This window comes from Rutidosis leptorrhynchoides, chromosome 2 (genome assembly GCF_046630445.1).
Source record: "Rutidosis leptorrhynchoides isolate AG116_Rl617_1_P2 chromosome 2, CSIRO_AGI_Rlap_v1, whole genome shotgun sequence".
Classification (NCBI taxonomy): domain Eukaryota; kingdom Viridiplantae; phylum Streptophyta; class Magnoliopsida; order Asterales; family Asteraceae; genus Rutidosis; species Rutidosis leptorrhynchoides.
This window is the reverse complement of record NC_092334.1, coordinates 484097742-484115631: the sequence shown is the minus strand read 5'-3', so window position 1 is coordinate 484115631 and position 17890 is coordinate 484097742. Positions and strand designations below refer to the sequence as shown.

The following is a 17890-nucleotide window of genomic DNA, read 5'->3' as shown; positions in this document are numbered from 1 at the left end:
AGCACCCAGTTTCAAGTGTCGAATGTTCACGTACCATTCAATAATAATTTTCAATTCCATTATGCGGTTTTCATAGATTGCTTCAGAGTTGATAACAGAAAAAAGAACCAATTTTGGGCTTCATTCTAAAAGATGGAGAAATAACATCAGATTAATGGCATTTACCCTTCACATCATCTTACATAAACAGTTAGATCAAGTCAATCAACCAACAAAATTACAATTTTTTTTACCTGCACTTACAAACTAAAACCACCAAAAAAAGGTAAATAAAAGTTCCCACTCTAATAACAACAGAACCAAGTGCAGCATCAATGCAACATACCTACTAAAATGGAACTGCACAATAATTAGATCAACTCAGTCACCTCTGGTTCGGTTGTTCTGAACTTGAACCGGTAGCTGGAGGTGTAGCTTGTGCAGTGCTTGTGGAACCATTTTCAGGCGGTGGTGGGACCCCCCATTTGCCATCAGATTCTAGAGGCTCCAAAACATGAACAATTCCATCTGAAAGCCCTAATGCAAATTGATTCGGTTCTTGTGGATGTGCAGCAATCACGATCGGGTGGACATTCACGTTACTATACAAAATTTGAGTTTTTGTCAATGATAAATAAACAAACTTTAACTTCTGACAAAACCCGAAATTAGAGACACATTTGAACTCGTTTTTTAAATATTTCACTAGGTATTAAGGGATAAAAACACTACCATTTAAAGAAAATGGAGATGAACACTAGAAAAAATTTCCGCAACTAAACGTACTCTAAGTTACTCGTATTTTTTTTACTAGACGTAAAACATAAATATTTCAAACATACATATATGGCATAAAAACTAATTAAAAAAAATTTACATAACATTGACTTTGACTGAGTTTGACCGATTCCGACGTAACACGGCCCGACTCAACCCGGCTTTTCAGACGTTTTAGGGCGATTCGGGACAAACTAGTACTCGAACCGACGCGTCGGCTGACTCAGCCCGACTTTGACCCGACTTTTCAGACGTTTTTGGGCGGGTCGGGAGGGACTAGTCCCCAAACCGACGCGTCGGCCAACTCGGCCGACTTTTACAGCAGTGGTTTTTACCGTAGCTGAGGCGATTTTACCTCGGAAGATATGCAGAAGGATTAATCCGACATCGAAGGCGAAGGTGGGATGCAGTGAACACACAAATGGTTGCATCCAAGAAACTTGCATATATCAGTTGACTATCACATGAAAAGGTTGCATGCGATATTGGTGCTGATGATTCACGTTGAATCCACTGAAAAATTATTTGTATTATTACCACAATGTTTACAGTAATCATAAATGAAGAACCTTGGACGACAGTCGAAGTATTACCTGCTTAACGCATTCAAGTTTTGTCGCTTCGTAAATAGCAAGTTGAGTCTCGTGAACAACGAGAAAATGAGTCTGATCGTGATGAAACTGCACACGAGTGTCAGATTGTGGTGACGGTGTTCTCCCTGGCGGAAGTTGGACGTATCTTGATTTTTGCTTTTCCCACCCATCAGAACTCCATACACATATCTAAGTAATTAACATAAAAACAGTTAATCAATAGACATGAAACGAAAATCTCAAGTCTGTTATTATAAATATTTAAGAAGCTTGTATCTTCACTAACCTGAGCATCGGCACCAGATGAGACCAAGACATTTAGCACGTGCGAAAATGCGAGACCCGTGATTCTTTTGGAGTGGCCTTTAAGCTTGCTTTTAACCTTTACAAGAAAAATGGGATTTTTATTATTAAAAAATCGAATATCCGAGGCTCAAAAACCACATAAAACATGCTAAAGGCTAGCACAATAGGTTTGATGTTTTGCAATCATAAAGCGATAAAAATGGATGCGTTTTTACCTCATCAACACGAACGTTGTAGATTTGGATTGTCGAATCATCCATGCCAATTGCTATTATATTGTTGTCTTGCGGATGGAAAGCGAGAAACGTTGCTGCAGGTGGCGGAGGCATGAATGTTGTCATTGTCTGCAGTTCACGTCATTTTACTCGATTAGCCAAATCAGTTCCAACAGTTAAAAAAACGTTGACTTAGGTCAAATGGACAATTGTTAAGTCAAACAATTGTAAAGATGATATCCTAATATCACCTTGAATGTCATCATATTGAATAAAGAGATTTTTCCTCCCGATGCGGACATAACATAAGAGTCGTTTTTAGACAAAGCAAAACATGCGACAGATTCTTCGGGATTAGTCTCAGCAACATCGTTAGTCATCAAAATTCCACTCGAAGGTTGCCATAGTTGCGGTGAAACACCAGCTGTTGCCTGCAGTAAGGATTCAGCACTTTTCGATTATTATTATTTTTTTAACAGCTATATCATTAGTTCACAACCATATTTGAGTTGCAAAGCTTTTCTTAATCAGTAATATAATTAGCATCACTCTCACCTTGCCACTTGAGTTACGCTCATTACGTTGCCATTTCCACAACAAGTGAATAGCATTCGATGCTAATGCCAAAATCGCATTTCCTGAATTTGTATATATCAATCTTGATATCTGTGTCATCAACAAATCACATGTTAATTTCTACACAAACATTTTAGAAGACACATGTGATAAGTATACCTTTGTTACTCTCATGTTCTCTGGGAGTTTTAACGATCGACACTGAGAAGCTTCACTTATTTCAGTAAGTTTCCAAATCTTCGATTTGTCGTTAGATTCATCCCCGATTCTAGGTTTCACATCGGCCATATTTCTAGCCTCTCCGTTCTAACATTCACAAAAACACCATACTATAATCACTAACACAATATTATGTACATGTTACCAGTGTTGCAGAACTCGGAAGTACTTTGTGAGTAGTCGGTTTTTGCAACTCAGGGAGTACTCGGTCAAAATTGGTTAAACTCGGCCAAAACTCGGGATAACTCAGAAAATCCGTCAAAATTGGTCAAAATCGGTCAAAGTCAAACTTGGTCAACATCCGAATACTCCCGAGTAGCGATTTTTTCCACCTTGCATGTTAGTACAAATGTATAAAACGGGTACTAACCGCTGCAGATATGGAACCACCGGATCCAACCCTTTCGGCTAGTGCAGCGTTACTAGCGGCTGCAGCCGATATTGGGTTTATGGTAGGCTGCATTTGAAAACATCATAGTGACTATGAGTTTAAGACACGAAACAAAACAGGTAAATTTGTACTTGGTTGTAGTTAATCTAAAAACACGAAACCTTTGCAGCCTCGGGAGTCCTAGAATTAGCAGCATCAAATGAAAGATTTTCAAAAGTGCGCAGTAATCGAAGACCATCAGAATTTGCCAAAATTTTGATACCGTTGTCGTTAGCAGAAACAGCCAAGAGAGCGCCATCTTTGTTAAATCTGATGCGCGGGCTTGCCTTTTTTAAATATAATCAACAACAATATTATATTTTTCATCATTTTCATCTTTAAAAATATAAACATTATATGAAACGAAGGTATTACCGGAAGACCTCCATCAGCATCAACACTTGTTAAAAGCTGTACATTGTCCATATCCCAATATTTAATCGAAAAATCATCACCAGCTGCCAAAAACCGGTTTTTGGTTGTATCGAATTGCACAACACCTAAAGATCGTTTTCGGAAACCCAAATACGTTCTTTTCACAGCCCCTTCACTCTCGTTCCATTCTACTATGTGCGACTCCCCATCTTTACTGGTCCCACATGAAAAAAGCCTGAAAAAAAATCACTACTAATATACTTTATACTGTACAATAAAAGGGTAATGATAATATCACATAAGTCCAGCTGGCATGAAACCTGGTTCCATCAGCACTGTACGCCATTGTCGTGCACCACCGACCGGGAGCCTCGTAATCAACTCGTGAGCCCATGTTATCATACAACCACGCTTTAATCTTCCCATCAAGAGCCGTTGAAAATATAAACTGAATGTTCTCTTTATAGTGAGGACATACAGAATATACAGGAGCTTCATGACCTTCAAATGTGTACTTTTTTACACCTGTCGTCGCATCCCAGACCTATGTATAAAAAATCGGGATTAGCAAATTAAATATCGCCAAGTACGCGTTGACCAATAATAATATACCACAAAAAACATACCTTTATCGTCTTGTCGTCCCCACACGTTATCACGCAGAGCTGCTTGCTGGGATGAGAGAATGCAAGATCATTTACTCCACCAACATGAGCATCAATCTACATGAAAAAATATTTTCATTTGAAAATAAAATTAAAAAAATATTGTCATTTACTGATTTTACACACGTACATACCTCGACATTTTGTCGCACGTCATCACCTCCGTGATACGAATAGATTTGTACAATGTGCCTCGAGTATGCAACTCCTGTTCATAATAACAGAGAAACCAAAAAATCGATTATTATTTTGCTTGTGCAGGGACATTTTAGTATATTACATATAGAATACTGCACAAAACATTATGTTAGTTGAACTTACCGAACAACGAACCATCTGGACTCCAAATTACACGGTTAACAGAGACACCGGGATCTTTCACTAGAGCAGCCTGCATTCCTCATGTTAAAGATTCAAGAATTGTGAAATTAATAGTTCACTTCTATGTTGACTTTTTATGAATCTTTACGTACCTGGAGAGGCACTGAACACGCACTTAGATTCCATACTTTGAAATTCTTGAGAACTAACTTTTCCCGCGAACCGACTTCCCACAATCCTATATCTCCCACATTTGTTCCAACTGATGCAATAACGTTTACGCCAACCAAAGTCAATATTCAAACGTTGGTACACGACAAAAAGCTACAAGAGTTAAACATAACGAATGATTACCTAAAAGTAAAGTTTGTTGAATAGGATGAAAGTCCATGCTCATCGGAGATGAACCCTGGTTTAGAGTACGTGCAACCGTTTTTGGCAAGTCATCCGGTGCATTAAATGCCTGACTGTGACCCACATGCCCGGGGAACGATACGGGTAACGCGTTAACCGGCAAGTTTCCCTATGTGATTCAACAAGTGATCATTACTACATTTATTAATATTAATATTTTAAAATTTTAACATGAAATTATTGTACTACCTCATCCGTTATCCCCATGGGCCTCGTTCTTTTACTCATATGATCGATCTCTGCAGACGAGTAATCTAAAGAAGGATTCGTTGGAGTCCTTGGATGCTTCAAAGCAGCTGCAAACGTAACCGAACAAAAATGTGTTAACAAGACACAGAGAGTTTGTCGTAAAGAGTCAATTTATGTAACGTTACCTGAAATAGAAGGACTACCGAGACCAATTGCACTACCAGATATCGTTGGATGAGATACAGCTGGTGGATTTGACATCCAACCCGCAAGGGGCGTTGGTACCGGAGCTGGTGTCGGTTGGAAAGGCTAAACAGAAATAACTAACTTATTAATTATATTTCCATTAATTATTAACTATAAAAAGGATATCAAAATACAAATGGGGTGAAAAGTTATAGGTAAATAACAGACCCCATGTGCACCGAGTGGTGGAAAGCCACCAGCTTTTGGTAATGAACCGAGCAGAGGATTGTTAGCCGGTGATGGTGCACGTGCACCGTTTGGTTGTCCACACGAATGGTCTACGAATAAAGTTTTGATATCAGGATTTGGTCTTGGGTTTTTGCAGAGTTGGTGCTGCCAGTTTAAGCTGCAATGCATATAGTAATAAGCATTTTATGATGTGAAACATATTACTTATCAATTGCTTGACAGTTTACCTCTGGTTAATTAGAGTCCGTAATCTTGAATTCTTTAGATTAGGAAATTGCAACTTGTCACGAAACAAAGGATTTGCTTCGATAAGCTTCTTAAGCTCAACCAACATTATAGCTCGAGCCGACTTAGTATCTCCATATTTAGACAATTGCTCATTCTCCCTAAAATGCAAAGAAATTGATATAAACATATCTACAAATACTCCCAAATTGGTATCAGAGTTTAGAAAATGTTAACATTTACTATATAGTACCTAAAATTCTCCAAAGTCAACAATTGAGTTATCTCTTTAAAAAGGTCTTCATTAAATGAAGCAAACACTTTAAGATCTTTTACAAGTATCTCAACACCCTTGGACCTGTCATGCCTATCAAACAAATTTCAAGTATTCAAAATTATTCAAGTGTAATCAAGAAACATTATAAGTAATAAGACTGATTAAAGTTAAATAAATTGAGATTAGGGCTTACTTATCCAATGCTTCAAGATACTTTTGCTTCCTAATTTCAAAAAATATCTTCATTGAATACCTATTATCATCCACTTTAGTGAAACCAGATAGGTATTTTTCAACCTCATCCCAATTACCATTGTGCACCTCATCCTCAAAATACTTCATGTTAAAGAAAAACCCTGATTCTTGTTCAAGCCTATATATGATAAATTTCTATAAGTTAATATCTTTTTTTTTAATAAATTTCACAAAAGAAAATAGTTTATCTGAAGGGAAATGTAATAAGGTAATTAAAGACTCACTTGTGAACAGTCTCCTTGAATTTTTCTTCATCAAGAAACTGTAAAATTAAGAACACTAGTTCTCTGCTCAGAGAAGACATTGCAAGTTGCAACCCCTTTTGCCCTAAATCAGGTTAATGTAGTTAAGGTTATAAAAAAGCAGATTCATTTTAAAATAAAACCTCCTGTAAAAAAAATATAAATACAAAATTAAATTTAAAAAGGGTCAGTTTCAGACTTTCAGCTACCACTAACTTCATCTAAATAAATTAACTCTGTATTTATTAACAAAAATAATAAATACCCATATTTAGTAAACAATTATTTCTTGCTTAACACGAAATTCAAAAACTTTAATTGTAGTACTTCTGATTTATTATCTTAGGCAAAATTTCCCCAAACCCCCAACCAAAAACCAGATCTTTAAGAAACTTGATCTTCAAAGTTCAAGTCTTTATAAAAATCCCAATTTTTTCAAGATTATTTAATCATGGACCGACATATATAAAAAAAACTAAAGTTTTAATCTTTTTGATAAATTATAGACAAAATATTCATCAAATTTAAATTCGTGTGACTAATCAGATAAAGAAAGCAGCTTTAAACCTACTGGGAATCCTAAGATGCAAAATTAAAGAAAAAGGCTTCACAGTTAAGAGAGAGAAAATACTAATACTAAAAAAAATAAAGACAAAATAAAAATAAAAAAATAACAAAATAACAAAAAATATAAGGAAAACTAACCTTAGCAAATTGATTGATGAAGATGAAAGCAGAGAGATTTCTCTCTCTGTATCTATAGATATAGTTTCTATATGTATATCTCTTTCTGGGTACTTTTTTTCTCTCTCTACCACCTCTAATAAACAGAGAAAATTAAAATATCATTTTTTGCAGAAATGGTGGTTTTTATAGAAATGGGTGAGGATAGAGGATATGATATGAAAATAAACTTTGATAAGCAGAACTACTTATCACTGATAATCAAGTGATAAGTTGTTATGCTGGTATTTTATGTAGGTCCCACATGAGCCGGCTTGGCTCATCGGCTTGGAATCTCTGACCGACAGTGTCCTGCGGCTTAACTGTGCAATAATAATGATATCGTACTTCACTACTTAAAATAAAGATATATTTACAGCCGTTGATTTGATGTGGGACCAGGTTGTTCAGTGAGCAGAGATGATCGGACGGTGTGGGATTTTATGAAAGTTAAGGGTAATGAGTGGGTCCCGAATTATTTGTTTTTGAATGTGAAATTTCTGGTGGTGTGAGTTGATGACCATGACTGAAAAATTGATGAGATTTTGAATAAATGAGATGAGAAATTGAGAAAGGAGTAAAAAGTAGACGATATGAGTTTATTTAAGTAGCCCACTCGTGCTCGTATTTGGTAAAAGGTACCTAAATATTCGGAAAAAATATACGAGTACTATTTATTTATGCTTCCCGTGTTCAGAAACATGTGTCCACTTGCTAAAGTTTAGTTAATTGATTTATACAAGAAGAAAAACTTTGTTTCGCACTTTTTAATATAACTTGGCTGAGTGGCTACCAGTGTTTATATGTCATTCTAGGAGCATTTTTTTTTATTAATTTTTATTTTTCTGAGTTTTTTTCTACAAAACAAATAGTACTAGGTAAAATAATGAAAAAAATTGGAACAAGAATTTGACAAATTACATAAGTTAATATTTTGTCAAGTGAAAATAGATCGTAGTCAAATTTACAGGGTTGTGTTAGTCAAATATACTATTAGTCCGTAATTATTATTACTACTATCTTATATACTAAAGTAGATAGTCTTCTATTTGACTATTTCTATCTTTTTTTCCCCTTAAGCTAAAATCATTAAGCTAGAAACATTATAATTAGGAATGTTAGTACCACCCGAGTGGTTTGTGTGTCGTAGTATGGCTGGAGATAACTGACCTACGCACAATTTTTTTAAAAACATTTCTTCCCCTCTCACCCTTACCTCATCAAACATTTTTTTCCTATGTTTTTTAACTTCCTTTATTCCCTTTTTGAATTTTCATTTTAGTTACATTATGTTTGTATTTTTTTTTAATGATTTTGCTAATTACCGCCACTATAAAGTCAATAAATAAACGTCATGTGCAACTCTTTTGTGTACGTTAACGACATCCTTTATTGCTGTCATTAGCAAAATCTTTTTAAAATTTACTAGAAAAATATATTTTTTTGTTTATTTCTTTGAAATATTCTTTTATCCTTTTTACATTTAAGTTATATTGTATTTGTATGAATACTACAACTTATTTCAGAGTATAATTTTTTATAAAAAAAATAAGAGTAATTTTGTTTCTTTATTATTATTTAATAATGTATTTATAGACACAAATTAAAATAATGTAAGTTACGGCAAACGCTACGCTTTATACCATTTAAAATATATGTGTATTGTAATTTAAATTATTAAAATAATCTATAATAGTTTTTCTTTAAAAATGACTTAACACCGTAACACGCAGGCAAATGCCCAGTTAGATGCACTTAAAATTTGCGTTTGTAATTAAAATGAAAAATGCAATCATCAGATGATTAACTAAGCTTTTAAAGTAGATGAAAAATATCACAACAAAACAATGAACTTTTAGCTTCTTTATGTAGTCAAAATGAGAAATGCTTAAAGACGTATTATGTACATGTGCATATAAGCTAATTATTTAATATTTTTGCTTAAGAAACGTTTCACGCAGTAACAATAACAATTAGAATAAAATATACCAACAATATCACAAACACATTAAAAATCACCTCAAAAAAAGACAATACCACACCCACAATAATGCACGGGCTGTCAACCAACCTCGTTAAATTCAGAGTTGATAGCTATGAATCTATGATTGTTGGTGGAACTTGTATATGGACCATGCAGTTGAAAACAAAGAAATTTTTTAATATATTTTGTTTGTCAATAAAACACATCTAATAAAAAAAATAATTTTAAACTTTTGTGATTTCATAAGTTATATTGGCCCAAGTGGTATATATCGTTTGGTTTTAAGTTTTGGGGGTTTTATGTGCCGTTTGTTACTGTTCCTAATTGTTTGTTAGTGGGCTAAACGTGGCTTTATAGTGGGGCACGTGTTTGTTTGAGAAGTTAACGAACGCTTATCTAGGTTTATATCATGCATTTGCTTCTCATCTGTCTTTCCTTCTTCTGCTTTCTTTCTTCCTTTTGCTGGCGATTTTTCTCTATTGATTAGGGTTTTCTGTTCCTTTTCTCTGTTAATTTCAACTTTATTGAAGATTGTCCTCCGCATCTGTAAGTGACATTTTTTTGTTGTTTGTGTTTTCAATCGGAATTTTACTGTTGATGGAAGATGATTATGTTGTACATTGTTGGAAATTTGGGTTTTTATATGTGTTTGTGGTTATTGCAGGTGTTTTTGCTGTTGGTGTTTCTGTTTTCGTCTTCTTGTTTACTCTTGAAGGTATGTTTTTTATGTTTGTGGAGTTTTTGGTTGTTTGCATGGTGGTTTTTATGTGTTTGATTGTTGTTTTATCTTTGTGTTTTTACTTTATTTTTTCTTTGTTGCTACATTTGTTTTCTGCTTGCTGCTAGGGGTATTCATGGTTGTGTCGTTTGTGTTGCAAGTTTTGTTGGTAGTTGCTGCTTTGTGTTTACTGTTTAAGGTATATACTGATTCTTTTTTGGTTTTTTCTACTGTTTTTTGCATTTTTTGTCTTTACTAATTATGTTGTTGTTTCTTTCATTGTTGTTATAAGTGGTTTGTTCTTTTATGTTCTTCAATAATTGTTGTTGTCTTTTGATGTTATACCTAATTTGTTAAAAGTAAAATTATGTCTAATAGTAGGAAGCGTCGAAAGGGTAGTTGTAGTGGTAGTGTTTTTAATGAATCGACTGATGTTGTTGGTTGATGTGCGTAGGGGTGTATACAAAATAGTTATATTTTTACTAGGAAATACTATTAAATACGATACAATTTTACACAAGTTATCTATTTATTTATAGAGTGGATATACCTAAACCTTGCTACAACACTTATAGGCAGTGTACCTAATTGTACAGTAGTGTAGTTTTTAGTAAGTCCGGTTCGTTCCACAGGGAGCTAGCCAAGTTTAACGCTATATTTTTAAAACTATATTTGTAAATATATAAATATATATATATATATAATATTATTATTATAAAAGGGGGTTTTTACCGTTTAATGACCGGTTTGTCGATTTTAAAACTTTAGTCGCAGTTAAAACCTAATGTAAAAATATTAAATATAAATACAACTTAATTTAAAGCATAAAGTAAATGACAATAATTAAAGTGCGATAAATTAAAGTGCGATAAAATGACGATAAATGAAATTGCGATAATTAAAAAGTACGATAATTAAAAGTGCGATAAATAAAATGACAGTAAATAAAAGTGCGATGAAATATGAAATAAAGGAATTATGCTTATTTAAACTTCCGTAATCATGATGTTCGACGTGTTGATTTTAGTTTATTACCATGGGTTAATTGTCCTTTGTCCTGGAATGTTCGATATGTCCATACGGTTTTGTCCATAATAGTCCATCAGTCATAAATATAAAGTGCGAGGATCTTCGTCAAATTATCCTTATACCCGAAGTCAAATATTACAACTAATTGGGGATTCGAACTGTAACAAGGTCTTAATACTTTGTTTAATGAATACACCAGGTTATCGACTGCGTGTAATCCAAGGTTTTACTACTTTGTTAACAATTACACCAATTACCCTTGAATGTAATCCACCCCTGTTTTAATGAGTCCATTAACTATTAATCCATTCCCGTGTCCGGTAAAATGAACGATAATTCGTATTTATAGATGTGATGCCCCGTACAAAACCATCGTGTACGAATCATCAACAACAGGATCATTACAAGGTTAAGTACTATATGCGTTTTCAAAAGAGTTTGCATTCATCAATAAAGTGATGTCTAAACCAACATCGAATGTTTCACAATCCCAAAGCATGCTTCACTAAGTAGAAGCAAATAATAAGTGTATGTGACCACAACGGTCGTTACAAGTCATAGTTCAAAAGTACTAATATTTGAATGCAAAATAAAGTAGTTCATGCGATAACAACTCTAAGCAGCGGGTGTCTACAGCACGACTAGTACACATCGGAAGCTAACCTCAAGCACCTGAGAAAAACATGCTTTAAAACGTCAACACAAAGGTTGGTGAGCTATAGTTTAAGTATAACAGTAAGTAAGGTAGGCCACGAGATTTCAGTGCTACAAAGAGCGTTTCAAAACAGTATGATAAAGTATATGTTAACCGTGGGCACTTGGTAACTAACTTAACGTTTATACCCCCTGAAAGTACACTTGGCAAGTGCGTATGTCTACGAAGTATTAAACACTCGTTAAATGCTAGCGCTACTAGCCCGAGTGGGGATGTCAAACCCTATGGATCCATATCTAAGATTCGCGTTCACGGTTCAAAAACCAATGATTAAACGTTACCGAGCTAAAGGGAATGTTTATGCCGTTGTATAACCCACACATATATAAGTTTAAGTACTCGTGCCTAGTATGTAAAACATAAAATCCGCATGTATTCTCAGTTCCCAAAATAAGTTAAAGTAAAAAGGGAATGCTATAACTCACAATGATAATGTAGTCGTAAAGTTGGTTCGGAAAAGGTGTGCAAGTAATCGGTCCGAAAGTCCTCAACCTAAGTCAAATAGTACTAAGTCAGTAAATCGTCTTAATAGGCTTAAAAGTATGTATTTAAGGTCATAAAGGTCATCATCATTCATCATCAAACAAAAGACGTAAAGTAGGTTTCGTTTATGAAAGTAGTTTAAAACAAAGGCTGAATTCGATCAGTCACCACGGCCTCTAACCTTACTGAATTAAGGTGAGACCAGTGGCCATGGCTCCGTATATGAGTCCTTTAGGTGTGGTAAAATTTACAGAAGCAAACTCGTCTTCGTTTGACCGTGGCGACGGTCTAAGTGCGAGTAGGTCAGAAATTTCTGCACAACGTTAAAGGACATAGTGACGATCGGAGGGCCATAAATCCTAAACCGTAACTCGGATTAAGACGAGTCCTATATGAAAAGTTATCTACTCGAATAGAGATATTTGAATCATAATCACAACAGCTCAGGTCTATTGGTCTGTTAAAGAAACAGCAGAACAGTAGGTAGAAGATAGAAAGCAGTAAAATAATGGGTTCCGGTGAGTTTGATGTTTGATGCTTATCACGGTTCTCATCCTTGATGCGTATAGCTTCAAGTGTATAACTCGTTGATGTGTTTGCATCATCTTGACCAAGATTTGACCATCATAACCCAAGTGCAAGTCTAAGACATGAAGCACAACTCACTTAAGTGTTGCAAGTATTTTGATGAACCAAAGTTACATCAAAGTCTTAGATCTAACACATACATGAACTTTAAGACTAATAATAAGTTACAAACTTGAAAATGAACTTATGAAATCAAGATCTTAAGTTGTAGAACATCGTTCTTAGTTTGATCTTGAAGATCCAAGACTCAAAAGTCTAGATCTAACATAAGTGTACAAAGTTATAATTAAAAAGTTTCATTTATATGTTCTTGAACTTTAAAGTTAACTTTAAGTTCAAGATTAATGAGATCAAGGTTAACTAGTAACACTTGACCAATAATAATCAACAAACATGAATTTAAAGTGCAAGAATGAAGAAGTAAACTAAGTAAACATGTAAAAGGTTCATGGTTGTTCATACTTTTAAAGATTCAACCAAAGTTTGATCTTTAAGTAAAGTAAACATTAAGTTACTTCAAGAACTACAAGTATGAGTTCATCAACACATGAACATTAATCTTTTAAAAATAACAAATGTAGAACATATATAGAAAGTTTATGTTCTTGTTGTTCTTGTTATTACAAGATAAAAGAAGAATAAAACTAGTAAGTTAGATTCTTGAAACCAAGTAAGTAAATAACTAACAACAAGTAAGTAAGTAACAATAACCAACAAGAAATCAAACAACAACAAATGATGATGATGATTAAGGTGTGTAAGGTTCGGTTTTTAAGTCAAGAAGGAAGAAGAAAAACTTTGAATATTTTACTTACAAGTTGAGAGAAAAAAGAGAAGAAATGTTGAGAGAATGTATGTGTGTGTGTAAATGAAATGGGAGAATGAAGATACAAGTGATAAGTAATAAAAAAAAAAATTGAACACTCCCTTTTGCAATAGTGGGCTGACGGTTTGGCAAGGAGAGGGGGAAAGGAGAGTGTCCACAAGATCATAGCATGTAAAGACTTAAAAAAGATGGATATTAGAGTTGTTTTCATGGGGATTATGTGCAAACTAGATTCCAAGTCTTTAAACTAACTAGTTACAACTCTAAGTATTACTTACATGTAATATTGGGCTAGTTAGTCTACTTAAAATGTAGGGTGGGCTTGTAAGCCCAAAGTCATAAGTCCATTTCACTAATAAAGCCCAAGTTCACTTAATTAACAAATTAATCCATTTAAAGCCCAAGTAATTAACCAACAACCTTAGTTAATTAAAATGATTAATAAAACTTAATCATGAATGTAAATAATACTTGAAAATATTATTCGTGTAAGTTCCGGGTGTCATAAAGACGTTTCGGGCAAATAAAGTCAAGTTCGGGCAATCATGGAAACATGTAAATGTAATGACATACATTCGTTTTATCACACGTATTAATAATAATAATTATTAATAAATAAACATTGGAAATTCCAGGGTCGTTACATTACCCACCTGTTAAAGAAAATTTTGTCCCGAAATTTTAAGCTGAGGTAGATGGAGGAGTCGGGAAAAGGTGAGGATACTTCTGCATCATTTGATCCTCTCGCTCCCAAGTAAACTCAGGTCCTCGTTTGGCATTCCATTGTACCCGGACAATCGGAATCTTGTTGCGTTTCAAAGTTTTGATCTCACGATCCATAATTTCCACAGGTTCCTCCACAAAGTGGAGTTTGTCGTCAATTGTAAGTTCTTCCAATGGTATGATAAGTTCTGGTGCAGTAAGACACTTATTTAAGTTCGACACGTGGAAGGTAGGATGAACTGAGCTCAATTGTGCTGGTAGGTCCAAACGGTATGCAACGGGTCCAACACGTTCCAAGATTTCAAAAGGACCAATGTATCGTGGGTTTAACTTTCCACGTTTTCCAAAACGGATCACACCTTTCCAAGGTGCAAGCTTCAACATTACACGATCACCAACGTTGAATTCAAAGTCTTTACATTTGAGATCTGCATAACTCTTTTGACGGTCACGAGCAGTCTTAAGTCTCGCTTGTATCTGAGCAATCTTCTCTGTCATTTCATGGACTACCTCGGGTCCGGTGATTTGCTTTTCGCCTACTTCGGCCCAACAAATAGGAGATCGGCACTTACGGCCATACAATGCTTCAAAAGGTGCAGCATTAATGCTCGAGTGATAACTGTTGTTGTACGAGAATTCGGCGAGTGGCAAATGTCTTTCCCAAGCCTTTCAAAAATCAATGACACATGCACGCAACATGTCTTCCAAGGTCTGAATCGTTCGTTCACTTTACCCATCGGTCTGAGGATGATAAGCATTACTCATGTCGAGACGGGTTCCCATGGCTTCTTGCAAAGAACGCCAAAATCTATAGGCAAAACGGGGATCGCGATCGGAGATGATCGATAAAGGTACACCATGACGTGATACAACCTATTTGATGTATAATTGAGCAAGTCTTTCCATTGTATCAGTTTCCTTCATCGCTAGGAAGTGTGCAGATTTGGTAAGGCGGTCAACAATAACCCAAATGGTATCGTATCCGCCCACCGTCTTCGGCAGCTTAGTAATGAAATCTATTGTGATCCTTTCCCACTTCCATTGTGGGATTTCCGGCTGTTGAAGTAACCCAGAAGGTCTCTGATGCTCGGCTTTAACCTTCGAGCAGGTCAAACACTTACCAACATAAGTCGCAACGTCCTTCTTGAGATTCGGCCACCAATACCGTTCTTTAAGGTCGTGGTACATTTTGCCCGCTCTAGGATGAATCGAATATCTCTATTTGTGTGCTTCATCAAGTATAAGATTCCGTAGATCTCCATAAAGAGGTACCCAAATTCTTCCGGCATAACATTGGAGTCCAAACTCCCTAACCTCGAATCGAGAGACAAGTATGTTCAAATGTTCATGAGATACGTTCTCCTCCTTGAGAGCCTCATCTTAGGCTACTCTGATCTGACTGTTGAGGTTCGAATGGATGGTGATGTTCAGAGCCCTAACACGAAGAGGTGCCGTCCTCTCCTTTCGGCTTAAAGCGTCAGCTACAATATTGGCCTTGCCAGGGTGATAACAGAGTTCACAATCGTAGTCATTGAGCGTCTTGATCCATCGATGCTATCTCATATTCAGTTGCTTCTGATCAAAGATGTGCTGGAGACTCTTGTGATCGGTGAAGATAATGCTCTTAGTTCCATACAAATAGTGTCTCCACAATTTAAGTGCAAAGACAACGGCTCCAAGTTCAAGATCGTGAGTAGTGTAGTTCCGCTTGTGAATCTTCAGTTGGCGGGAGGCATAGGCAATAACCTTTGATCGTTGCATCAGTACACAACCAAAACCACTCTTCGATGCATCACAATAAACAACAAAGTCGTCACTGCCTTCAGGAAGTGATAGGATATGTGCGGAGGTTAACTTCTTCTTCAAAGTCTGGAATGCTGATTCGTGTGCGGGTTCCCAAATGAACTTCTTGCCCTTGTGAGTCAGCGCGGTCAAAGGACGCGCAATCAGAGAGAATCCTTCGATGAACCTTCGGTAATAACCGGCGAGACCTAGGAATTGGCGAATATGCGTTGGAGTAGTGGGGGTCTCCCACTTGCTGATGGCTTCAATCTTGGCGGGATCAACTTTGATACCCTGGTCGCTCACAACATGACCCAGAAACTGGACTTCCTTCAACCAAAATTCACACTTAGAGAATTTGGCGTAAAGTTGCTCTTGTCTCAAGAGTTCAAGTACTAGTCGGAGGTGTTGCTCATGCTCTTCTTCGCTCTTAGAGTAGATGAGGATATCATCTATGAAGACGATAACAAACTTATCCAAGTACGACTTGCAGACACGATTCATGAGGTCCATGAACACGGCAGGTGCATTTGTCAAACCGAATGGCATCACGAGAAACTCATAATGACCATAACGGGTCCTGAATGCAGTTTTCATCACGTCACTTTCCTTCACCCTCAACTGGTGATAACCGGATCGCAAATCGATCTTTGAGTAGACACTCGATCCTTGTAGTTGATCAAAAAGGTCGTCAATTCGTGGAAGAGGATACCGATTCTTGATTTTCAATTTGTTGAGTTCACGGTAGTCGATACACATACGGAAGGATCCATCCTTCTTCTTCACAAACAACACAGGTGCGCCCCAAGGCGAGAAACTTGGTTGGATAAATCCTCGGTCAAGTAATTCTTGTAGTTGGCTCTGTAATTATTGCATCTCGGAAGGTGCGAGTCTATAAGGTGCGCGAGCTACAGGTGCAGCTCCTGGCACTAAGTCAATTTGAAACTCTACTGCTCTCTACGGCGGCAATCCCGGCAATTCCTCAGGGAAGACATCGGGAAATTTGTTCACAATTCGAACGTCGTTCACACTCTTCTCCTCAGTTTCTACCGCTTTCACATGTGCTAGGACAGCAAAACGTCCCTTCTTCATAATCTTTTACGCTTTCACGCAACTAATGAGGTTCAACTTCGAGGTACATCTCTCTCCATAGATAACCAGTGGTTCGCCATCTCCTTGTGGTATGCGAAGTGCTTTATCTCCACAGATAATATCGGCCCTTATCTTGCTCAACCAATCCATACCGACGATCACGTCAAAACTTCCCAGTTTGATAGGTATCAAATCAATTTCGAAATCTGCACGAGCTATGTTGATAATAGCTGCACGACTAATATGGTCAACCTTTTCAAGTTTCCCATTGGCGACCTCGACAAGCATACTTTCTTTTAACGGGACTAATGACCAATTAATCTTATCGCAAAAATGTCTACATACATAACTTCTATCCGCACCAGTATCAAACAAGACAGAAGCTAAAAGATTGTTGATTTTGAATATACCTGTCACCAAGTCGGGGTTTTCGCGAGCATCCCTTGCATTAACATTAAAAGCTCTACCACGGGGTGGTCCGCCATCTTTTTGCTTGTTTGGGCACGCATTTCTGAAATGGCCCGTCTGCCCGCATTCGTAGCACTTTTTAGGTCCATTGGTATTCGGCTTCCCATTCAAAGTGGTGACCTTGCAGTCTTTTCCGATATGCCCAGACCGTTGGCACTTCTCGCATACAACATTGCAATACCCAGTGTGGTGTTTGTAACACCTCTTGCATTGAGGTAGGGTTTCCTTGTAGTTCGGGTTGGAGTTGGTGTTGTTGTTGGGGTTGA

The 17890-nt window shown here is 36.3% G+C and overlaps 2 protein-coding genes across 4 annotated transcripts in view; one reads left to right on the top strand and one right to left on the bottom strand.

Annotated features, from left to right (window-relative positions):
• Window positions 1-133: 133 nt before the first annotated feature.
• LOC139892647 (topless-related protein 1-like) lies at window positions 134-7316 on the bottom strand. Of its 3 annotated transcripts, none has more exons than XM_071875754.1 (25): window positions 7199-7316; window positions 6476-6578; window positions 6190-6369; window positions 5973-6086; window positions 5722-5880; window positions 5474-5651; window positions 5245-5368; window positions 5060-5166; window positions 4811-4979; window positions 4609-4718; window positions 4457-4526; window positions 4270-4343; window positions 4097-4192; window positions 3791-4014; window positions 3471-3705; window positions 3218-3382; window positions 3036-3122; window positions 2606-2752; window positions 2426-2536; window positions 2122-2301; window positions 1871-1999; window positions 1636-1731; window positions 1350-1538; window positions 1112-1269; window positions 134-581 (listed from the first exon to the last, which is right to left on the bottom strand). In XM_071875754.1, exons 2-25 carry the CDS (start codon window positions 6553-6555, stop codon window positions 365-367), a joined length of 3399 nt encoding a protein of 1132 aa, XP_071731855.1. In that variant the 5' UTR covers window positions 6556-6578; window positions 7199-7316; the 3' UTR covers window positions 134-364. The 3 variants fall into 3 exon arrangements, with proteins under 3 accessions (XP_071731855.1, XP_071731856.1, XP_071731857.1); XM_071875755.1 differs by lacking the exon at window positions 7199-7316 and adding an exon at window positions 7065-7101; XM_071875756.1 differs by lacking the exon at window positions 3036-3122.
• A 2481-nt stretch (window positions 7317-9797) lies between these two features.
• LOC139889442 (uncharacterized) overlaps window positions 9798-17890 on the top strand; it is a 34436-nt gene continuing 26343 nt past the window's right edge. The window contains exons 1-3 of the mRNA XM_071872396.1: window positions 9798-9915; window positions 10047-10117; window positions 10300-10313. Coding sequence (XP_071728497.1) covers window positions 9798-9915; window positions 10047-10117; window positions 10300-10313 — 203 coding nt within the window. The remainder of the gene's footprint in view (window positions 9916-10046; window positions 10118-10299; window positions 10314-17890) is intronic.